The sequence below is a fragment of the Equus quagga genome, chromosome 17 (assembly GCF_021613505.1).
Source record: "Equus quagga isolate Etosha38 chromosome 17, UCLA_HA_Equagga_1.0, whole genome shotgun sequence".
NCBI lineage: Eukaryota > Metazoa > Chordata > Mammalia > Perissodactyla > Equidae > Equus > Equus quagga.
Genome location: NC_060283.1, coordinates 24,514,472 through 24,539,473, shown reverse-complemented (window position 1 = coordinate 24,539,473; position 25,002 = coordinate 24,514,472). Strand labels below are relative to the sequence as shown.

The following is a 25,002-nucleotide window of genomic DNA, read 5'->3' as shown; positions in this document are numbered from 1 at the left end:
AACTAATAAAATGCCTGGCCCTGTAGTCTTCTGAAACTATGCCAATTGTAGGGAAAGTGATCATTTATGACTGTATCAAAATATACACATGCAAATGAAGGATCTTTCTCTCATTGAATATACACTTATTTCAACGATGCCAAGTCAGCTCAAAACCATTTCAGATATCCTTCTTAAGAAATGTTCTGAAAGCTCATGGGACATTCTCCTGAACAGCCTTGGTGGTACCGAAACTTCACTCTTTGAAGATGCATTTGATTTTTTTTTTTTTACAGCACAAGTAATTTACTAATTACTTTTAACCAGTTGTCTAATTTAAAATGTTTGGATCTGAATTATTTTTCCAGTTTTACTGAGATATAATTGACATACAGCACTGTGTAAGCTCAAGGTACAGAGCATAATAATCTGACTTACGTATACTGTGAGATGATTCTTTGAAAGAGCCAAAGCTCACCTGAAGCCACACCTGGTTAACAATGAGCTGTGACCAAAATAATGCAACTGGTTTTCTGTGTGACTGTTAAACCTGCTTTAAAAGGGACATTTCAGAAAGGGTTAGAACAGCAGTACCCCTGGACTAATTATAGACTTCTCAGTCCAAGAGAAGCTCTTCCTAAGTAATTCATTTAAATACATAAGTCCTGATCTATTTAAGTGTCTCATTATTTTGTAGTGACAATTAGTACACTCATGCTTTAAGGTGAATGCTTCAAAATGTTTTTAAAACAATGACTACGGCCTAATAGACCCTAAATCGTCCGTACTTTGACTTTACAGGGACCTCCCTTAACGCCGATCAAGGTATTAATGTGTTAATTAGACTGAGGGTTAACGTGACAATATGTTTACGTAACAATGCATGATTACCGTGATGACATGGGTGGTAACGCATACAATGTACTTTAATAGCACTGTAATGCGGCACCCACCGCAGGGAAGTCAGGCCAGACCCCACTCTAATTGTAAGTTACTATGCGGCACTGGGAGAAGTGACTCCATCGCCCTGGGCCTCACTTCCTCATCTGGAAAACTGGGCAGTAACAGTTACTACACCTGACAGACACTGTGAGGATGTTTTAAAGCCAGAAATGCTATATAAAAAGAAATCTTACCAAATTCTTACTCCCCAAGAATTTAGGGGGCAGAGTGACCTATTTCAAGCATGGGAGTAGAATATTTTAAGAGATGATAACTGGGTAATAATCCTAGTCACTGTCTAGTGGGGGTTCAGTTACCTGGATACGCCTGTGGGTGACAGGCTGATTTCATACACACCCTCTTTGCTAAAGGAACAAAGAAAACAGACTTGTTAGTATCAGGCAAAACAACACACCCCACCCAGTGGAAGGACTGTCCTTTGGAGTCCCCCAAATCCTGGTTCACCAAAATCATTTAACGACAAGGGCACACTGTGAGGGACACACGGCCGCGCCTTCTTCTAGCACTGAGATAAAGGGCGAGATGGTGGGACATCATTAACGGACTGGGAATAGAATCCCGGCAGCATCAGGCCATGGAGACAGAGACCGGGATAAAGGAAATTCTGAGCCTGTCTTTATATTTCACCCATAATTTAGGCTGATGTGGTCCAGAAGCCTATCACACCCAGCAGAGCACCCCTTTGGTGACCCTGCAATAGGGATGCATTTAGCAGGCAGCAAGTACATCTCAGGGCTCTGAGCTTCTGCTGCTTCCAGGGATCCACATCTAACGAGGTTACTGCTCTGATTAAAATCCTTCGAAGGCTCCCCGTCAACTTTTCAGCACTGCATTCAAGGTCCCGTGATCTAGCTCCACCTCCTGACAGCCCCCACTGACCCATCCTCCTCCAGCAACGACTGCTGCCTGGAATCTCCTGAATACACCACCCTCTTTCTAATCCCACGCTTTTCTACCTGCTGGCATGCCTCCCACCATCCAGCACCCCCAATGCAACCCAGCTTTGGGCCAGTGGAAAACTCACCCTTCACAATCTCAGCTCAGCATCATTTCCGTAAACCTTTCCTGCCCTTTAATCCACCCGAGTAAGGTTACTCAGCTCATCTCTGTGCTACCACTGGACCTCACGCACGCCTACCTTTTCACAACACACAGGATTAGAATCTGTCTGATTACACGGCTATTTCATCTACTGGACTGGGGGCTACTGAGGGGCAAGGAATGGGTTATCATTCTGTTTCCCAGGGCCTAGCACCTAGGAGACGGACAACAAAAGCTTACTGAACTTAATCAAATGTGCAGAACAACAAAACTGCTGGAAATGAGCAGGGTGGCGAGGCCCATGGTGAGAAAAGTGACCCGGGCTGGACAGGGGCCTCCATCAAGACAACTGTGCCACATCCTTCTCAGCCAGAGAGAAGTTACAGAGAATCGTACAAAGGGACAGTTTTCACATCATGCTCTGCCATGTGAGGGAGCAGTTCATGATCTCTGAGCTGGGCTCTTAGGTAGACGTGTGAGCCCCTCTGAGCCAAAATGCAGGCAGAGTTACTGTCATCTGTATTTATCGCATTTCTAAATAACTTGCCTATTAAGTTTCCCATAGTGTGAATACAATGTTTCAATGTGATCTATTTTGGGGCACATTTATAAACTGGCTCACTTTAAATGTGGGCAACATTTCTGGCTATTAAAAAAAAAATGTAGGGGCTGGCCCTGTGGCGTAGTGGTTAAGTTCAGTGTGCTCTGCTTCAGTGGCCCAAGTTTGTGGGTTCGGATCCCAGGCGCGGACCTACACCGTTCATCAAGCCATGCTGTGGTGGCGACCCACAGAAAAAACACAGAGGAAGATTGGCACAGCTGTTAGCTCAAGGTTAATCTTCCTCAAGCAAAATGAGGAACATTGGCAACAAATGTTAGCTCAAGGCCAATCTTCCTCACCAAAAACAAAAAAATCCAGCATAGCTCACTTTAGATAACCAGAATTAACACACCATAGGGTCAAGTTGGAATGAATTCTGTCATTTTGCTCTGACCTACAAATTCACAACTGCCCATTTTTTCAGCCTAAATGTCCCATCTGTTCCTTCTAACAGGTTTCATGGTTTTGTTTATTCTCTTAATCACCAACAGAGGCGATATCACACTGGTATTTGTAAAACAAGCAAAGACTCTTTAGAGCTGGTAGACTGGGCCATGAGTGATTATCTAGTCCAAAACCTTAATATTACACACAAACAGGCTAAAGTCCAGAGAGATGGCAAAAACTCACCCAAGGACTAGTTACATAGCTAACTAGTGGCAAGGCCATGACGATATATCCTGTTTGAAAGTATGATGACATTTGTGTCAGTTTCAAATTTTTCTAAGATATACAAAATATGCAAACAGCCAAGCAGCTTAACAGACTGTCCATGAGCAATAACATACACATAATGCTAATTTGCTCAAATAAAAGGACACTTTCCACTGACAATCTATATCAGTTGGAAATTGAGAAGCAGGAAAAGAGTCAAAGAATCTTTCACCAATTTTGGTAAAGAACATTTTAGACACAGATCAATATAAGCGGGAATGCTTACTATCACTTAAATTACTCTGGAAGAACTATGTGGTTTAATAAAAAGACATTTAAGGTCATCTAGATTCTAGTATCTTTCATAAGCATCGCTAATAAAATGGTACCTAAAGGCTTCTCAAAGAGCCATGTTTCAATGACTCAGGAAAAATCCTCCTGTCTTTACCTGGAAGATATTTTAGCTTACTGCAGATATATTCGTGAAATAGGGTCAGGAAATCGACACCAGAGTAGGAGTTTAATGTACAGATATCTTGTTGCATTTTCCACGCCATCAGCAAATTCAGAAAGGCTTCTCAAAAGACCAAGTTTAAAGACATCTGAGATAGGAATATCCCAGCCTAAAATTAAGACACTAATTGGGCCATTATCTCTTGCAGATGGAAAAACCAGGGTGAGAGAAAGACTCAGGCTCTCCATTCCACTGCGGGCAACAGCTACAGGAAGGCAGCCAATTACTTACTCGATCACTCGTGGCTCTGGGGCTCTGCGTACCACCTGCGAGCAAACAGGCAGATCTTACTTCCAGAATGATTCCTAGTCCTCGCGGAGGCCTACTTGCAGGATTACCATATCCCCTCCTTTCTGGTAAAAATAAATCAGGTTTAAAACTACCCCTTTTTCATTCCAAGCTCTTACTATCCAACCAGAGACCCTTGTTTCTGCTCTTCTTAGAACTACTTCACAGTTGCTAGTGGGCTTTAAAAAATGAAACGCTTAGAATCAATCCATTTTCCTAACAGCCAGCAACTCTGGAAAAACCTTTCCAGGAGATTTTTTAAAAACAGGTTATACCATGACATAGGAGTTTTACTCATTATTTATGCAATCCTAACTACAGCAAGATACCTAATTTTTAGCTCTTTTTCCCATGTTATTAAAAGCGGTGACTCAGGGCCAGCCCAGTGGCATACTGGTTAAGTTTGCGTGCTCCGCTTCCGCAGCCTGAGGTTCGCAGGTTTGGGTCCTGGGAACAGACCTAGCACGACTCATCAAGCCATGCTGTGGCAGCATCCCACATAAACCAGAGGAAGACTGGCACACAAGTCAGCTCAGTGACAATCTCCCTCAAGCAAAAAGAGGAAGATTGGCACAGATGTTAGCTCAGGGCCAATATTCCTCACAAAAAAACCCAAAAAACAGTGACTCTTCATTGTTTCTTACATTTTTTCCCCAAAGAAAAGAAAGTTACAAAATCAGGCCTTGTAGTAGCTGGAATTCCCATCCAATTGCAGAGCCGTCTGTTGCACTAGCACTGAAGGCAGCACGGTCTTCGGGCTCTTAGAACTTAGAGAACTGGTGTGAGCTCGATCGTGGTATAACCTCTAACCTCTGGTCATGGTATAGCCTCTGTGCCCCCAAAATGGGAATTCTATATGACCATAATTGGGGGCAGACTAGAAAGAATCCCCAGACAAACTAAGAAACTGATACTCCATGTTTCATTATTATCATAGGCCTTTCACTCTCCTTCTGTTAGTGAATTTATTCAGTCACTGTTAACTTGAGTTTCAAGGATGTGAATACAGCTTTCATAAGCAAATCTGTTACTGCTGTAGGAGAAACAAGAACTCACCTCCTGGGGTTCTCTGAACACAAACCGTCTGTCCGATGGATGGTGCTCCTTGTTCATCCAGGTCTGGCCAGGCCTCTGGTGGAGACGGCTCTGAGCAGCGGGAGCTGGAGCAAGAGAGACAGCAGACTCAGACCAGGGGAACGCCTGCTGTCCTCCCTTCTGGTGAGCAAGGGCTGGTAAAATCCACTTGGAGAGGACCTCTATGACACCCAGAAATTAACTAGCGAAGTTCACCACAGACCTCAACACACACACCGAAAGGTCTGAGTAGTGACGAAACATGAGCAACAGGAATGATCAACCCTTAGCTCACCATCCACAAAATGAGACAAAATACCAGGCAGGTTTTAAGTAATTCCCCAACATCAACTGAAATTCCAGTCCATTATAAACTAAAAGGATGTAAATAAAAGACGATGATAATTGTCCACACACACAGACACACACACACGATGCCCGCAGGTTCTTGCCTGGCTGAGCCGTGGCCTGGCTCCTAGCAGGGCCGGCCCAAGCTCCCTGCACGCGGGCTCGCCGCCTTTTGTCCTCCATGTTGACCAAAAAGGCTTCTGCTCTTAGCTCTGAGAAGGCTTCGTTCCCGATTCAAACCACACAATGGTATCTGTTAAAAAAAAAAAAAAAAAAAAGTGCTTTTAGTGAGGGTTCTGAGAGTTTGGACTACTCAGGGGGTAAATATAATCCTTTCAGGCAGAAAAGATGGCTCAACAGCAATCAGAGCTTCTACATAAAGTCAACATCTCCATCAAGGAGCCTACTGAGTCACGTGGGGCTGCCAGTTTGAATGTTTATCTTTTGCAACTTATTGTGTTTTTGCTTCTTTCACAAGAAAGTACGTGTCAAGAAATTCTAACACCTATCCTAAATCACATTCCTCTTATTAGTCTCCAAGAGCAAAGCACAAGGAAACTGTAACACTCCTCACCTACATGGACTGAGAAATAGGCTAAACTCAGTTTTCAAGCACATTTCCGTATTCCATTATCACTGGCTGCCATCAAACTCCTCTGGAAGCTTGTAAGAATCACCCACGGCCTGTCTCCGAAGACCTGACTGAGGATGGACACAGTTGTCTGTCTTTGTAACAAGCACTGCAGGAGCTGGTGACAAGCAGGTAGGTATGAGGAGCACTAAGTTAAGTGGCTCACCCAGAGTCACTCAGGAAATCAACAGTAGGTAGATTCACATTCAAATTTTTATGTTCCAGTCTTCAGCTAATGGAAAAATCCACCTCATAATGGCCAGTAATACAAATTTGACATTTTTTGCCAATAAAATTTTAGCTCACAGTAAATATAAGAGCACGCACAGCTACAAAAACAAAACAAAAACAAAAACAGGGAGGTTCAGGCCACGTGTTCTGAACCTACGATCCATTTCTTCAAGGGTCTATCTAAGAAAGTTTCACATCTCAAGTTCTCAAAGGTCACAAGCTCATTTTACAGCTTCTTCAGCCTCCCAATTCCCAGGCCCCATGCCCAGCCCTCCTGATTCAGTGGAGCTGAACCAGAACCGGGAATCTGCATGTTTAACCAGTTCCCCCAGGTGATAAACATGTAATTCTTCTCATTTAAAAGGTGGGGAGATGACGGAGCCTGCATCGGCCCAAAAAGAGTTAATGGCAGACTCAAATCCCGACTCTCCAGTCCCACAGGATGTGTAGACGAAGCCCTGGTTCGCATCTTCTCCCACTAGAGGCCTTAAAAGCTTAACATCACAACTGGCTACTGCACTTCGTGCTTGCTCTGTTCACAGAGGTGGGTTGCGTTATTCCATGTCAGAGGACAGCTGCTGGAAACCGGTTCCAGAGCCCCAGCCCAGACCTAGTCAATGTGTGGAGTCCCGGGCTTCTCTGCCCAGAACAAGCCTGAGAACTCTGCGCAGCGCAAAGAGACACGACTCGCTCAGAACGGAGCGGTCACCTCCCAGCTGCGCGCCCTGTGGCAAACGACTGCACCTTTCTCGGCCTCAGTTTCTTCCTCTGCACTCAGGGGAGCCGACACCTCTCTCGCGGCTGAAGGGCAGCCAGGCGATCCTCGCAGGCAAAGAGCCTGGTCCCCTCCTCACGGGGTGGCCGCTTTCCCTGTTTTAGACCCTCCTCTAGGAGGCCCGGGATGACGTGCCGCAGGCCTCCAGAGAAGGGATCTCAGGGGCGGTCCCCACTGTCCCGGCCCCGCGATAAGTCGGGCGCCCAGGTTCAAACCTACTCGGCCCTGTGCGGACCCCACAGCCCGGGAGCTGCTCCGCCGCCCGCGGTCCGGGGAACCTTAACAGTGGGGCACCGACTCCAGCAACTCCCAATCACAGGCCGCGGCGCCCGGCACTTCCTCTGACGTCACGCGCCCCGCCGCTGCTTCCGGCGCCCCCGCCGGGAGTCCGGCCAGCTCTGCGTTCCCTACGCGTGGAGGGCCCAGCCGCTGAAGGTGCCGATGAGAGGGCCCGGGATGGCGGGGAGCTCAGGGATTGAGGGTGCGGTGGAGCCCCGGGAGGGGCCGGGATGTGGCGAGGGTGGGGACGAAGATGTTTCCTAGCCCGAGGTCCCTCTGGACGTCACTCCCCTCCCCTCCCGCCCTCCCAGCTGGAGACGTCCAAGCGCCAGCATCTTTGGTCCTTGCTGAAAGTGACTGGGTTCCAGCGGGGCCGACGGAAGGGCGAGCGGGCTGGGGAACTGGGTCGTGATGTGCTGAGCAAAAGGCTTGGACTTTTATCCTGGGAGCCGGGGAGGGTCGCAGACGCCCTCCTTTGCGTTCCCCTCGCGGCCTGTGCACGCCTCCATCCATCGCAGCGACAGCGGGGCGCGGCTCCTCGCCTTATTCTTCGTGGCTCTCCGGGGCTCAGCCGATTTTGCTCGAGGGACAGATCTAAGTTTCGGTCCAGACGCCACATTTGCTAGAAGTATAAATAGGGCAAGTACTCTGCCTTTTTATAAGATGGGCATAGCTCCTGTTGGGAGAATTAAGTGAGATGATGTATTTAAAGAGTTTAGTACGATGCCTGGAAGACAATAGAAACTCAATATATGCTGAGTGTCTTCTCTTCACCCCACCTGAGTTCTTGAGAAACGTCTTTAAAGTGGCCACGTTAAACCGTGTATCTTACAGTGTGAAAATAGCAAAGTAGCACAGAATTAACTATTTTGTACACGTTATTCTCTCAGATGTACCAAAGCGTGGCCACTGTGGAAGTCTTTAAAATAAGCCTTGCTTTATATATTGCTCACCTGCAGGCAGCTCCGTGTACCCCGTCAAGGTGCCTATATTGTTGCTACTATGAAATCTAATTTTCACAGCATCCGTTTTTCTTTGTGACATTAAAGGAAAAATGACTTATCCTGAACTAAAGGAGAGAAAAGTGGTATGGCCAGACTATAATTTTTATCTCTTTTTCTCCTCCCCATCAACTAGTAATTTGTCAGTGTCTGCTTCTGGCTCAGGAACGTTGGCTGTATCTTTCCAAGGATGCCATTTCCTTCTTTTCACTGATTATGGTTTTGGAACAGGAACAAAGAAGCCTGAATTTAGGAATCCCTAAAAGTAGTGATGAACACCTCTTCAGCCTCCAAGTAGAATGTTTATCAAAAGTCAATCCATGGCCAGCTTACGTGCAAACTGCATTTTTAACATAGTGGCCTGCATTTTTACCAAGTGCTCAAGGTGATTCTGATACACACAAAATTTGAAAATCTTTAGGACACGTGAAGAGTGACAGTCATTTGGTCTGTCTGGGACTGAGGGGTTTGCCAGGACCTAGGACTTTAAGTGCTAAAGCCAGGACAGTCCTGGGCAACTGAGATGGGTGGTCACCCTAGGTACATGTGAGTACATAGCGTTAGAAAGATGTTATTTATGGGTCTTGGCATCCTGGGTTTCCTCCTTTCTGTCTGCAGTATTTGTGTTTTTATCCAGGGGTGGTGGTAGAGACCATGGGAGATAGAATGAAGGTGAAGTGCCTTGCCAGTTATCAACCCATTGATTCTCAGCTCCAAACATCCTTCTCTGCCTTGATTGCAATACTGGAACATTTCTCTCTTGTTCTTTGGCCCAATGTTAAGCTTCCTTTGTAGAAGGTGCTGGAATGACATTAGAGGTGGAAGGGGCTCTCTCTCATTCCATTGTGCTCCTCTCGGCTGGTTCTCCAATGCGTGGCGGCCGGCCGTGTTTGGCACCTCTCTGTGGGCTGCACTGCAGGGTTAGTTGGATTTACAGCCTTGTTGAATTTCTCTTGTGAAGGTAAGGCATCAACTGGGAGGGAATGGGATCCCCAAACTTGAAATAGGGACATCTGCTTGGACCCAGGTGAAACTGATGCTCTTGAACACCCAGGCCACCCTGAGCGTCCCTTGGCGGTGGAAGTAGCTTGCTCTCCCGTTGCTTGAAAACCCTGTGAAACCTCACCTGGAGCAGGTGACTTGCGAGCAGCATAGGTCTGTGCTTCCTAACAGGTGGGAATGCTTCCAGATTCGTTCCTCCTTTCGTGTTCTGCCTCGACCTAGAGGTAGGTTGTGGCTGCTCCCTATATGTGCTATTTCTGTATTCTTAGAGTTTCCCTTTTCCCCTTGTAGGTAATATGCCATTATGGTTAGTAATTCTTTTTTTTTTTTTCCTGTTCAAATTACTGTATAGTTTCTGTCTCTGGTTTGATTCCTAACTGTTACAGTGTGATTGTGGTATCAGGGGCTGCGAGCAATAGCTGGCAAGTGGCTGCCCCCAGTGCTGGCCGTAAGCTGTAAGTAGCTGGTTTGCCCCTGCTTTGGACCCTGCGTGTCCCTAGCCCTTTACTCTGGTGCTGCTCTCCGGTTTCTCTTCACCTGAAACAGCTCTCCTACAGTCCCAAGAGGTTTTGCTAATTCGCCTGCTTTGCCTCTACTCTGAAACCAGCATTTCTCAGCAGATGGTTGGAAGACCATCTGCCTCGGAGTCACTAAGGGATGCTTGTAGAAAGTGAAGATTCCAGGCCACCCATCGAGATTCTGGTTAGGAGGTCTGGGCAGCAAGTTGCATCCCCAACAGTGCCTTGTGTCATTTTGCAAGAACCTGCAAGAGTTCTCGCTACCTTTTCCGGCTGCCTGCTTTCTGCAGGTGATCACCTTCCTTTCAGCATCTCATCCCTCCAATGGCAAAGCTCCTAGACACTTTTAAGTGCTGGCAGCTCTTAGAAATGATTCGGAGCGAGCTGTGCACACTGCAGCCTGTTTTCAGTTGCTGGTTTTCACACCCGCCTCTTGCCAAACATTCCGTGTGCTGCATGTGGAGCAGCTGCTGCTGAAATCCTGAGGAAATTCAATCCAAGGAAAATAATGGCACATCACGCTGGTAGGTCTCAGTGAAGGTGTCGCATAGAGAGATTCCCAGCCCACGTGTTACTGCCAGAGGCTTAGCGGTTCACTAGTAGTCACTCACGCCTTAGGTGGGAGAATCTGACTCCATGTGTTGAAAGCACTTAGAGCTTCCATTTCTAGAAATTAGGTTGGAGGTCCTGAAGGTTGTCGGCTACAAAACCTACAAATGAAAGATAAAGTGCCCTTTGAAATAAATGAATTCGCCTGTGCAGAGGAGATTTCCGAGACCAGGAATAATGTGGGAACACAAGTCCGGAGAGATGAGTAAGCTGGGATGTATCCTGCTCCTGGTGGCCTAATGGCTTGGATGTTCCTGGGGGAGGGGTAGATGGCTTGGGACAGGATGGAGACAAAGCTTGTGTAGAGAGATTATAGCAAAGACTTTCTGCATAAAGCTGGGGCCCAGGAAGAGAGGGCTACTTACGCAGAGAAAGGATGAAGTGGGTGGGACAGAGAAGAAATTCCACAGAGGGCCTGGCCCCATGGCCAAGTGGTTAAAGTTACACGCACTCGGCTTTGGTGGTCCAGGTTCGTGGGTTTGTATCCTGGGCACGGACCTGCTTCACTCACCAGCCATGCTGTGGTGGTGTCCCACATACAAAAAAAATAGAGGAAGATTGGCACAGATGTTAGCTCAGAGCTTATCTTCCTCAGCAAAAAAGAAAAAAATCCTACAGGGGTAAAGAGCAAGAAAACTTTTCTGTCTTGGCCTTAACTTGTGGTGGAGGGGAAATGCCTCCTCTGAGAATTCATGGGGATCCCCCCCCAAAAAACCCCAAGAGCAAGAACAACAGAAATCCAACTGTACAAGCTGAGAATTTTAATTTAAGGCAAATCAAAATTGGTAGTGCCCTCATGTCTGATGCAACAAACATAAATCCTCCCAGGAAGAATTTACACTCAATGAAGCCTTGAAAGTAATTCCCATACAGTTCTAATAAATAAACTCTCACACACAAACCACAAAAAATACAGGGAAATAGAGCACCATTGGCAAGAGTCAGCAGAAACAAGAGCACCATCTATAAAAATTATTATTGCAACTATTATATACACAACATAAGGATATTTAATATGTTTACATAAGAGAATTAAAAACAAGTATATTTCAAAACCATCAAAAATAGCAAGGTACTTTTGAAAAAGAACCAAGTATAACAAAATTAAAAACTCAAAAGAGCTTCTGCTGGGTGGGACATGGTGGTAGCATGCCATCACTCCATTGTAACATAGGAAATAAGTAATGATAGGGTTTTTTTTTTTTTTTTCCTTTGAAGACAGTATAGATCTGTTGATGCAATGGGGATGAGTGTAACTAAAGTTTTAAGAAAAAGACCCTTGCTGGTGAGCTGGCCATGTTCTTCTCTGGGGACATTTTCCAAGCATGACATCTGAGGATTGGGCTTGCCACAGGCAGTGGCGTCTCTACTTAGCGGAAAGAGAATCCAACAGACCCTTACATGGCCATTGGGATGGCATGATTCATTGGAATCTAGAGGAGCCCCTAAATACATGGGCAGTAGGCCCAGTGGGGGCATTTGTGAGTGCGAGGGCAGCACAGGAGGCCAAAGGGCTGGGCTGGAAAGATAAGGTGACACCTGTCTTAGTCTTATTGTGTACTTAAAAAGGACAAAGTGTGTGAAAAAAGGAGAATTTAAATAGATAACTGGAATTTACATGGAAGAGTCAAATGAATATTCCAGACATGAAATGTACAATACCTGAAATTAAGATGGATTTAACAGCATCCCATACCCTCCATATGGTAGGATCAGTGAACTTAAAAGACAGTCAATAGAAAATAAGCTAAGCACTCTTACCATACAATGCAGTAACTGTGCTCCTTGGTATTTACCCAAATGAGCTGAAAACCTCCATCCACATAAAAACCTGCACACAAATGTTTATAGCAGCTGTATTCATAGTTGCCCAAACTGGAAATGACCAAGATATCCTTCAGTAGGTGAATAAACAGTGGTATATCCATATAATAGAATATTATCCAGCAACAAAAAGAAATGAAGTATCAAGTCTTGAAAGACATGGAGGAAACTTAAAAGCGTATTACTTTAGTGAAAGAAGCCAGTCTGAAGAGGCTGTGTACTGTATAATTCCAACTATATCATTCTGGGAAAGGCAAAACTATGGAGACAGTAAAAACATCACTGGGTGCCAGGGGTTTGAGGATGACTAAGTGGTGGACGGGATTTTTAGGGCAGGGGAACTATTCTATATTGTACTGTAATCGGGTACATGACAGACACTTGTTAAAATGCACAAAGAAGAGTCAACTCTAATGTGCACAATGGACTTTAGTTAATAATAATGTAACAATATTGGTTCACTAGTTATAACAAATGTTCCACGCTAAGATGTTAATACCAGGGGCAACTGGGGGGGCAGGGGAGGGAACAAGGGTATGGCCTATGGGAATTCTCTGTGCTTTCTGCTCATTTTTTCTGTACACCTAAAACTGCTCTAAAATACACAGTCTATTAAATAAAAAAGAAAAAACACACTCAATAGAAAACATCCAAACTGAAGCACAGAGGAAAAAAGATGGAAAACTCAATGGAGACTTCTGGCAGTATGGCTGAATAATACAACTAGATTCTGGCTAAATTATAACAAACATACAGAGTGGCCACAGAGTCTCTATGAATGCTAGTTAGAAGTCGTCTGTATGTCTCCTCTGTTCTCTGCAGAAACTTTAATTCTTCCCTACATTGTGCCAAGATATATCTATCAGCTTACATCAGACTGAATCCCTACCTAGAAGAAAAGTAAACCAACTAACCACCCAAACTCCTGTTAAATGAATTTGTGAACACTCTGTACATTCTAATGCAAGGCTGGAGTCACAAGAAATAAGTGATCTCCAAGGGCAGAAAACAAACCAAACCAAAAGGGGAAAGAAATGTAGGAAACTGAAATCGGAGCCAGAAGCAGGGAGCAGTAAGAAAACAAGAAATCAGTGGGGGAAATGCCAAAACCAGCCTTGGGGACAGGAGAGTAACTCTTGCAGTCACCACGAGGTCAGAGGACTACGCCTGAGGCTCCTGCCTTGAGTCAGGTACCTTAACGGTGGGAGGTGGGAGGGATTTGGGCTGGCAGAGGCCCCAGGCTGCTGACAGATCCAAAAAAATTCTCTCTGAAGAAGAACCTCCCAGTTCAGCTTCCAGGATTCTTCTCCAGATTAAAATCAACCAAATAGGACTTCAAAATAAAAATACCAAACACAGAAGAAAATAGCCACCTTGAAGGAAAGTCAGCAGAAATGCAAACAATAGATTTAGGCTCCTAAGAATTTCAGATAGGAAATCACCAGATATGGAATATAAAATACCAATGCATGAAATACTTCCATAAACTTTTAAAACTGAATTTAAAAATGAGCAAGCATTAAGAAACCATCAGGAATGACCAGGCAGATTTAAATAAGAACCAACTAGAACTTTTAAAAGTAAAAAAATATAACGAATTAAAATAGCAGTGAATAGCTTTAACAGCAGATAAAATAAATGAAGAATTAGAGAACTGGAATGCAGATGTAAAGAAATTATGCAGCATGCAGCTCAGGGAGACAAGAAAGATGAAAAATATGAAAGAGACATTGAGGCAAACTGAAGTTGGGACTCATAACTAGAGACTCAGATGGAGACAATGAGAATTTTTCAGAAATGACAGAAGACATGAATTCTTAAATACAGGAAGCATAATATAAACCCATTAGGATAAGTTTTAAAAATTCCACACTTACATATTTTGTCATGATACTGAGAAACACTAAGTCAAAAGGTATCTTACGTGGTCAGAGTTTGTCACCTATGAAAGAATGCAATACTGACACTGACTTCTGAACACCAATAATGGAAGCCGGAAGTCAATGGAATGATCAGATATTTCATTAACTTTAAGATGCCGTCAACTGTAAGTCACATCATTACATTAAATATAGCACCAAAAAAGAAAAACAAAATGGTTCCAATTAAACTATGACTTGCACCAGCAGGAAGGTCTGAGATGCAAAAGAGCTCTGCAAAGAAATTGATAAATGTAGTGATTTATTTTATACCAACATGTTTGTATAAAAGAATAATGAAATCACCTAATTTATGGAGTCTAAAAAAACAGAAATTAGTGGTCCACAAAAACATGTAAATCGGGAAAGGGTTGATCAGAATTATAATGTTCTAAAGACCACGTATTACTAAAGAAGGAGTGATGATTCCAGATAACTTCAGATTGTATTGAGAATGCACTGAAGAAGTTCAGGAATAAACAAGAAAAATAGAGTGTAAAACTTCCAAACCAGTACAGGGGGAGAAATGGAATGAAAAAAAATCAAGTTGGGGGCTGGCCCCCTGGCTGAGTGGTTGGCTTCACGTGCTCGGCTTTGGCGGCCCAGGGTTTCGCTGGTTCAAATCCTGGGCGCAGACGTGGCACCGTTTATCAGGCTATGCTGAGGCGGCATCCTACGTACCACAAGAAGGACCCACAACTAAAATATATACAACTATGTACTGGGGGGGGACTTTGGGGCGAAAAAGGAAAAATAAAATCTTAAAAAAATATCAAGCCAATCAAGAAAGGAGAAAAAAGAAGCGCAAAAGAGAGAAACAAATAGCACAAAATAGCATGATAGAAAGAAATCTTCATGTTTTAGAAATCATAAAAAATGTAAAGGGAATAAACTTGCCTATAAAAGGCAGAGATTACCAAATTTTTTAAAATCCAGGTTTATTTAGCTTATAAGAGACAAAGCTAAAACATAAATATGTAGAAAGAAGGCAAAGGATGGAAAAATATATACTGCTAAATAAAACAAAAATCTAGCAGAGGTAGCTATATCAATATCACAGAAAACAGATTTTAATGCAAAAAGCATTAGCAATAAGGATGGCGCTACATAACCAAAGGAGAGTTCAAGTCACCAGGAAGGCATAAGGATTCTAAACTTTGTTCACCTAACAAGATAGCCTCAAAATGTATAAAGGAAAAAGTGATAAAAATAGGAAATTGACCAAATCCACCATTCCACTGAGAGAATTCAAAACACCTCTCTCACTTATTGATTGGCCAGGCACACAAGTTAGTAAAGATATGGAAGACCTGAACACAATTAACAAACTTGATTTAACAGACATAGATAGAAAATAACAGAGACACACATTCTTCTTAAGTACATAAGTTACATTTTAAAAATTGGCCATACTTAGACATTAAAAAGTCTCATAAGATGTCTAAAAATAGGCAATAATAAAAATCCTACACTTGTATTAATTTCTTATGGCTGCCTAACATTACCACAAACTCAGTGGCTTAAAATAAGACTATTCTCTCATAGTTCTAGAGGCCAGAAGTAAAAGATCAGTTTCTAGGCCAAAGTCAAGGTGCTGGCAGGGCCCCACAACCTTGGAGCCTCTAGGGGAGAGCCCGATCTGTGCCTCTTGCAGCTTCTGGTGGCTGACGGCAGTGCTTGGCTTGTGGCGGCATCACTCCAGTCTCTGCCTCCGTGGTCACACTGCCTTCTCCTCTTCTGCGTGTGATCTTTCTCTGCTTCTCTCTCATGAAGGATACTCGTGACTGCATTTAGGGCCCATCTGGATGATCTGAGAAAATCTCATCTCAAGATCCCTAAATTTATCACATCTGCAAAGACGCTTTTTCCACATAAGGTAACATTCACAAGGTACGGAGATTAGGACCTGATACCTTTGGGGGCCATTATTCAGCCCCCTACAACATTTATATATATATTTACTTTATGCCAGGCTAGATCCTGAGCACTTTAAAAATGGCAATTTTTGCTCACAACAATCTCTGAGGTAGGTGCTATTCTTCTCATTTTCAGATGGCAAAAACTGAGGCACAGAAAGATGATAACTTGCCCAAACTTCATCATACTCACATGTTCTCTGACCACAAAGTAATTATTTAGAATTCAATAACAAAAGATTTTTTAAACTTTTTTATTTTGAAATAATTTAAGATTTACAGGAAATTTGTAAAAACAGGACAAAGAATTGCCACATACCCTTCACCTGGATTCCGCAAATGTTAACATTTCATCACATTTGCTGTATCATTTTCTGTATACATAATTTTTTTCTGAACTTTTTGAGATTAACTTGCATATATAATGTCCCATTATCCCTAAATACTCTAGTGTGCATTTCCTAAACAAGGACTTTTTCTTAAGTAACCACAGTATGATGATCAAACTCAGGAAATTAACACTGATAATGCTATCATCTAATCTACAGCCTCACTCAATTGCACTGTCTCAAATATGTCCTTTATAGAAAAATTTTTTTTTCCTCAACCAGGATTCAATCCACAATCACGTGTTACGTTTACTTGTCACATTTCTTTAGTCTTCTTTAATCGGGAATATTTGACAAGTATAGGCTGGTTATTTTGCAGAATACTCCTCAATTTAGGTTTTAGGTTTTTCTCATATTTCTTCTTGATTAGGTTCAGGTTATACATTTTTAGCAGGAATATCACATAAGTAATGTTCTATCTTCAGCCCATAATACCAGAATGCACATAATGTAAAACTGTCTTATTAATGGTGACACTAATACAAGTTTTTTTAAAGGAAATGCATTTATAAAAACCTGAACTTGTGCTTTTTAAAACTTAACTTTGTGTTTTAAAAAATATATTTCTAAATAATTCATACATCAAAGAAATCATAAGGTAAATTTTTACATATCACCACTTTTTAAAATACATGTGTACACAGACACACACAAATTGTGGGATGCAGCAAAAGTTAATGAAACTTAGAGCCTTAGATGTCAAAGAAAAATACTGAACATGAATGAGTTAAATGTCCAATTCAGGAAATAAGAAAAATAACAATAAACCCCCAGAAAGCAGAACATAAAAAGAAAAGGGCAGAGAAGATTAACAAAGCCAAAAGTTGGTCCTTTAAAAAAACTAATAAAAGAGACAAACTTCCAGCAAAATGGTCAAAGAAAAGAAAGTGAGAAGACACAAACAATATTTGGAAAGGAAATTAAGTATATATTCAGCAGAGGTTTAAAAAATTGAGTTACTTTATGCTAATAAGTTTGGGAAAAAATTAGTAAATGCTTAGAAAAAACTTTTTTTCAAATTTGACTTAAGAAAAATAGAAACCCTGCATAGTCATATTACCATTAAAGCAACATAATCAGTAGTAAAAATCTTCCCACAAATCAATCTTAGGGCCAGATGGTTTTACAAATTTTCAAGGAAGACTGTTCCAATCTTTTACAGATCCTTCCAGAGAATAGTAAAACAGGCAACATGCTCCAGCTCATTTAATGAGGTTATTATAATCTTGATATGAAAACTAGACAAGTATGAGAAAGAAAGATTGCAAGCCAATTTCCTAAATACAGACACAAAAACTCCAAATAAAATACCAGTAAACTGATTCAGGAGTGTATAAAGCTAGGGAAGTATGAGCAAGAATGTCAAGATGATTTAATACTAGAAAGGCATAAAAAAAAACTAAACTAAAGCAAGATCTCTGAAATCTTCAGGAAATACATCACCTAGTACAGACTTCAATATGGATGTCCTCCTAGCTGTTCCTGGAACACACCAGGTATGCTCTCTCCTTGGGCCCTTCCCCAGGCAGCGGAAAGGTTCTCTCACTAAGGCCTACCATGAGTATCTTATTTCAAGTCACAAGCCTCCCACTCATTCCCCATCCTCTTCAACTTGCTTCATTTTTTCCCATAGCACATAGCACTTACATTATTCTTCCTTTTGTTTATTATCTGTCTCCCTCTTTTGCTCCCTCCCTGCCCCCAGCTCAAAGGTAAGCAGACTAGGGCAAGAATTTTTCTCTGCTTCATTCACTGTAGTTTCTCCAGCACGCAGAAGAGTAAATACACATGGCTGGCACTCAATAAATGCACACAACATTACGTCTAGAAACTTTTGTAACAAGGAAGACAAGCTTGCCTTATATCCTTTTAGGATTACCGTTTGTTGTACCCATTTTGCTTACTTTTCAATGACACACGTAAAAGGAGAGTGGACCAAGTTGTAACAGGCTGTTCATCACATTGAAATTTTTCATCTACTATGTTGTGTCCATGCTAGACACAAGGTTCCATTTCTAGATGTCTCCATGTAAATCTCAATAGCAAGAAGAATTACTTTCCCATGAGGGAATTTAAATTCCGTCCGTATTTGTATGTTTTGCATCATGAGATGAGTGACATAAATATGCTAATGTAAAAATATTTGTATGTCACAAAGTAGTGAGTCCTTAAAATGTTTTAAAATTAGTTTCCAACATATTAAATATCAAGCTTTGATAATCTGTTCTGACACTGGGAAACTACGGAGCAAAGTAACAGAATCCAAGCACCTAAACCTCAGGTAATTTTTGGTGTCAAACACCTAAGAAATTATAGTACCAGGTAAGCTCATTTCATTCTCATAAGGTGTTCTCATCACAGTTAATCTCTTCCACACGAATCGGCACCATTTGTATTGGAGTCAGCACTGAAGATCACTCCATATAAAGTTCAATGTTACTATATTTCAACACAAGAAATATCAAATAACTCAGAATTCATCTCTTCAGGACAGGACCACATTCCAGGAAATAGAGAATAATAATACCGTCTTTAGCATTTATTTATTTATTCCCAGTGCATGTGGGACTGACACAAGGACAAATCAGAGTGGCACACATTATATGTGCAGGACGATTCCTCTGCTGTTCCCCTCATGCTATTTCACTGAAAGGACAATGAAAGAACAATGAATTAAGATCTGCTTTCTATGTCATGACTGAGCTGATTCTATATGAATAATCAATACCATCTCTTAGTCTTTTTGGGTTCAACGCTTATCTAGCACACACCAGACTATACAATCAAGTTAATATAAAGTTAAGTCTAAAAATTACGCTTCCCTACTTTGAGAGTTTTGAGAACATTGTTTTTTTTAGTACAATTTTTCTTTCATGTGCCTGGAAACAGATTTTCATGTCGTCACCTTCAACCTTGAGTGTCGAATACTAGAAGATACTTGCTAAGCTGAAGCAGTCAGAGCCATAGCTCAGATTTGAGACGGCTGAGGGGTTTCCTAGCCAGAAGACAACTGTTTTCTAAGGGATAAAGGGGAAAGTATTTTGAATACTTGTAAGCCAGTCCCTCCCCAGCTCTCCCGACTGTCCACCGAAACAGTCAACTACCCGATGCGTGAAGGTAAATAAAGAATCGCCCAGGGCACTGTGGTTTCACCATTTTTACCACAAAACGAGAGAGAGAAAAAGGCAATGTGTTTTTCAGAAAGCTAAATTTATTCCATTTAAATGACTATTCCTTATTCTGAGATTCTGTTCCTCCTACTCTTTGGGTGCTAAATGTCTTTCCTTTTATATAATGATGCTACTGGCAGATGGTAATTTGGGTTTTTCTGTTTTTGTTTTATGTCCTTCACTGGCAAAATTAAAAGCTAGAAACACTTAAACAGCCCAATTAAAAATTCTTTTGCAAATTTACTGGTGCTTACAACTCAGAGCTTAGGAACCGCAGCCTAAGTGATGGCCTGCCTTCTGTGTGGCCTGTTTCACAATATTGAATTATTTCTTGGCGATTTCTCAAAATAAGTTATGTAGCAGGATAAAAGTAAGCCCTAATTTATATTAAGCTAGTATAAAAATGGTTTTAATTTCAAGCACCAAAGGAACATATTTTCAATCAACACCATGGTTATATCATCTTTTATTAAAACTAATTATATCAGTACGTAGAGAGTATTGATTTAAAAGTATGATGCTGCTTCTCTGATATCATTACTGTTCTAGGAGCAGCCTATCGTCCCACACTGAGCAGTAGGGTGCAGGGCAGAAACAAACAAAGCTGGGGTCCAAGCAGGCCACTCTCCTAGGTCAGGGTTTTAGTGGCACCATAGGTGGCTGCCCATCTCAATGTACATTTTGGCCAGTTTACCTTCATAAATCATACTATATAGCTTTCAGTACTTACATACATTTCAACTGAGAAGAAAAATGTATTAGAGGAAAGCATATCTTAGTGGGCTTCATGCGTCAAAAATAACTCCATATTTCATAATTAGCTTTACTCCACTAGCTACCTCTGAGAAAGAAAAGCGCCATATAAATGTACAAGCCAGGACATCCTTTTCGAAAACCTTCCAGAGAACTGTGCAAACTGTAGTGTGTCCTCCCGTAAGTGAATCAATCTCCACTCCCTCGAAGCATTCAAACAAAAAAGAGTAGCTGGCCGTTACTTTCTAAAGTATATTTTGGAGAAAATACAAGAATAATTGTCACTGGCGTTCTGGGCCAGATGAAACTGGTGAGCATTATGTCTGACTCTCTCATCGTGTGATTTGCTGTGACCATGTTCCTTCCCACTACGCTGTTTTTACTAACATTAGTTCTATATCCATTTGATATGAGCATTTATATTAAACTTCAGAATAACTCCTGGTGGTATCCAGAATGGATGTCAAGAGCTCCTGAAAGCAATTTCTGCTTTCCTCCCAATGAGGATAATATTTAGCTTTATCAGTAACTGTTAAAAGGACAACTGAAGATCTTGGAGATGGGTGGGTGCCTTGCAGTGAACATGCATAGGCTGGAGCATGTGGCCAATGGCGTCATCAATGCTTAGTTCTTCTTGTTTTTCTTCAGATAGCGAGCCCGCGTGGCCTTGCTGTAATTCATGGAAATTTTCAAACTCATCCAAGAAGGCAGCATGGACATTATTGAGCTCTAGGGAAAGAAATAGGGACATAATGTAATTACAGCCTACCATCTGAGCTAAATTAGAACATATGATCTTACGTCTGACCGCACTGTTGTTTTATTTACAGGTAGCTTTTAAAGTTCTTGGGTGTAGAGTCTAGACAATGAATATATGCTCATATCACATACTATTTTGTCATTCAATGGGAAAGAAAACCCCAAGCCAAAGTGCTGACTTGGGACTTGCAAATCTACGTACCACGAGAGAATGGATCGGGTACCCGGTGGTTCGGGACTGCAAGCCGACCGTTTTAATTGCAGACTTCACAAACGTCTCTGGAGAGGGCTTATCCAAAGTCGGCCTTCGGATTTTCGATAGTTTCGTAGCGATAAAGTATGGCAGAACACTCTAGAAGGCAACACCCCCCCCAAAATATGCCATTGATTAGGAAGGCCACAAACTCAGAATGCTTGACTGCTCTTAGCGGCAGAAACATTCTGATGACATCTAAAGTTTCTACCTTTAGAGAAAGAGAAGTAGTTATCTAAAGCCAGCTTAACAGAACACATGAAAGCATCAAACAAATTGTACTAAACCAATCTATCAATAAACAGAACTTGAGACCAGAGAAAGTATTAAAAATAAGCAGAAATATACCTTTTTGAATCTTTAAAAAGAAAGCTTAAATGTAGAGAGCAGAGATTCAGGAGAGAATACTCTTTCTAAACTGAACATTGTTATACAACACCAAATAGGAAATTTTTGACATTTTATCCTCCTAAAGGGATGATACTAATTTTCTCCATAATTTGTGGTTAATTAAGATTGTTCTAGCAGCTTCGGTCCCTCTAAAATGAACATGTGACTTTCTCAGCTTTGGGCTACTACTTTTCTCTCCTAGTTTCTCACTATCCTGCTTCTGAGTTTTTATAAACTTTGCTATTGATAAGATAGGGCCACTCCCTTTTTTTCCTTGTGCGGGGGGAGACAGTATAACTATGTGGAAACTGGTTGGGTAACTAAGACACACTTGACAGGACTGGTGTGGGATGACGAATCTGGACACTACATCTTAGAGGACCTCAACCTGTGTTTTAGGTTCTCTGTTGCTTCTGCTTGCTACATTTTGGATGTGATTCAACACGGAATATAAGGAAACCCTATTACAAGGAATCCTGAGTCCTGATATAAGACGTGCCTTCTATAGTTAGAAATAACTTGGGCATGGTTGTTCACCAAAGAGTGAATGTACTCTGTTTATCTCACATGTGTGAAAGGACAGGTGTTAACTACAATGACACTTCTATTAAAGAAGAAGATATGTTCCAACACATGGGGGTCAAAATCAAAAACTTCATTGCTGGAGGTAGAGATAAAATTGAGATGTTTCGGACTGTGGATTTCTGTCCTGCTGAGAGCTGGAAGGAGCGTCTTCATGTTTCTTTGGTTTTGTTTTGTATTTTTGCCATTCCCAAGTATGAGTCAAGGAATACAACCCACCCTCCTTAACAGGTGAGCTAAACTTCAGCCTACCTGTTAAGAACCAAGAACCCAACCTCACTACTGTCACTCTCCACCTTTCTCTTTTTTAGTCCCTGCAGCCGCAAACCCACACTAAGGAAACTAACATCCCCAAAGTACCTCAATACCTGGGCCAACTTTGATTAGGTGACTGTTGGTTTTTGAGAATTTGTTTATTGGAATTATCACTATATACTTATCCCTCACTTAATGAGCAAAAATATTTTGTCAAAAAGGTCTTTAATTTTAAAACTGTGTTGCTGCAAGGATACAGTGGATGAGAGCACAAGCCAAAGAGATCTCAGACTAACATACAGGATGAAATGCAGAACTCAATGAGGCTCCAACAACGGGTAAGGAAAGAAAAATCTCCTCGCCAAGCCAAGTAGCACACAAAGCGAGAGAGAGAGTATGTGCATATTCTCCACTCATGTAAGGAAGGAACATAAGCAAACCCTGTCACATCTCAGTGCCTCAGGGCTCCTGGTTACAAAACAGTGAAGATTAAAAAACCATCCCCACACATACATCACGAGCCTGCTCAGGGTACTGTAAAGTTTTGAGCTTCTCAAGATAAAGATGGTCTGATCATTTTAACTTCCAGTTACATAATTACATTATAATCCTCCCTCCCTCAATATATGTATATGTATTTATGACATAAACTGGACTATTTCGCTCTTGTGGAAGAATTGAGTCGCAGTGCCGGGCTGGACCACTTGAGGGTACCACACGCTAACGCATCTTCAGCTGAACCATGCAGTTCGTCTAGAGAACCTGCTGGCTCTGCAGGTGGAGACAAGAGGCGCATACCCAGGAATTCCAAGTTAAGGTATATCTTTCCAACTAAGAAATGTTAACTCTATTCTGGAAAGAGTATTTATTCATTTTGACTATAGTTTAAAAGCAAGGTGGTTAACGTGGCCTAAGAGAGGATGGAAAGCATTCAGAGATGAAATAACTTTTGAGCTAAGTCTTAAATAAAGTGGAGGAGTTTGCCAGGTAAACAAAGAAGGCAAGAACATTCTGGGTAATGGGAGCAGCAGGCGCAAAGAAAGGGAGACATAAGAGGGCATGATGTGCTCAGTAACTTCAAGTAGTTCAGAATGGTTCAGATACCGGAAATGTGTGACACAGAGGGAGGCGGCTGGCTGAACAGCACAGAGAACTAAACGCACTCACTGGCCACTACCGATTTCTAGAACATAAGCTCCGTGCAGACATGGTCTTCTTCACCACTGTACTGCCGATGCTTAGAAGAGTTACCTAGCACACAGTAGGGGTGCAAGGAAGATCTACTGAATGGATTAGCAACAGAACACTTCATTGTGGACAGCACTGAAGGACAGCATTGGGATCTCTTTCCATTGCTGCAGTCCAGAAAATTAATCACACCAGGAAGCTGACAATGTAATGTGAGCATTTAAACCAAAATTCTAGATATTGTGAAGCTTAACCAAGACCATCTATCTAAATAAAGGCACACGTATAGGTCTAGCTACTTGCCAAGAATTAAAACAGGAATATTTCAAGTTACATAAAAGTAAAGAAATATCTTCTATGTCAAAATGTCATCTAGGTACATCCTTAAAGAGTTAAACAAAAACCCAGTAAACAATCCATTTTTCCTGCTTACTTAGGAAAACACTAAACAGGTCAAGAAGATACTCAGTTTTATAGGTAGAATTTTGGGCAAAACAAATTTTAAAAGTTGCTTAAGCTCAATGATTTGCTATTATAAACATTGCCAGCTTGAAACAAACTGGACCTTGACAGCTACAGATATGGGCAAGTGTCCTGGTCTTCAAATTTAGAATCCCAAAATGAAAATAATTAACTAAGACACACAGCAAAGCTGTTGATATCTTGTCCTTGCTCAGCCTATTAAAAAAGAAAGTTTCCTGGAGACAGCTGGGTGTCTTTTTTCCCACCCCCCTGGAGCAGCTTGCCCAGGTATCTGCTCTTCACAGAACGAGTTAGGGGGCCTGGATCAGAAGAGGCAGGCTGCTCCAGCTTACTGGCACGGAGCAGTAGAAAGAGGGAGGCCCAGCGTGGGACAGTGGGTGTTCAAGAATCAGACACTGAGCCTGTAACTTCCTGTGGGAGAGCATCTTTCACGTGGTCATCTGCGCACTAACACACCTTCTCAAATTTAAAAATGACCCGAACAGTTCACACCTATGCTTTGGAAAACGTGGGTCCAGAGGACACCAGGCTCCAGTCTGTTTGCACAATATGGTGCCTGATCTGCCTTTTAGGAGCCTGAAATTCACCAGTGTGGCCGGCACACATTCCTAAG

The 25,002-nt window shown here is 42.1% G+C and overlaps 2 protein-coding genes across 4 annotated transcripts in view; both read right to left on the bottom strand.

The window, feature by feature from the left end:
• The window catches only part of ALKBH3 (alkB homolog 3, alpha-ketoglutarate dependent dioxygenase), a 34,941-nt gene extending 27,546 nt beyond the window's left edge, over positions 1 to 7,395 (bottom strand). Inside the window, exons 1-5 of one of the 3 annotated variants that reach the window (XM_046643021.1) lie at positions 7,319 to 7,395; positions 5,567 to 5,715; positions 5,097 to 5,200; positions 3,984 to 4,018; positions 1,239 to 1,286 (exon numbers count right to left, since the gene is read on the bottom strand). In XM_046643021.1, the coding sequence (XP_046498977.1) occupies positions 1,239 to 1,286; positions 3,984 to 4,018; positions 5,097 to 5,200; positions 5,567 to 5,645 (266 nt within the window). In that variant the 5' untranslated portion in view covers positions 5,646 to 5,715; positions 7,319 to 7,395. Of the gene's footprint in view, positions 1 to 1,238; positions 1,287 to 3,983; positions 4,019 to 5,096; positions 5,201 to 5,566; positions 5,716 to 6,036; positions 6,283 to 7,068 lie in introns of those variants that run through there. The other 2 variants (XM_046643020.1, XM_046643022.1) reach the window with 2 other exon arrangements.
• Positions 7,396 to 19,747: 12,352 nt separating this feature from the next.
• HSD17B12 (hydroxysteroid 17-beta dehydrogenase 12) overlaps positions 19,748 to 25,002 on the bottom strand; it is a 151,071-nt gene continuing 145,816 nt past the window's right edge. Inside the window, exons 10-11 of the mRNA XM_046643067.1 lie at positions 21,441 to 21,590; positions 19,748 to 21,208 (exon numbers count right to left, since the gene is read on the bottom strand). Of these exons, the coding sequence (XP_046499023.1) occupies positions 21,104 to 21,208; positions 21,441 to 21,590 (255 nt within the window). The 3' untranslated portion in view covers positions 19,748 to 21,103. The remainder of the gene's footprint in view (positions 21,209 to 21,440; positions 21,591 to 25,002) is intronic.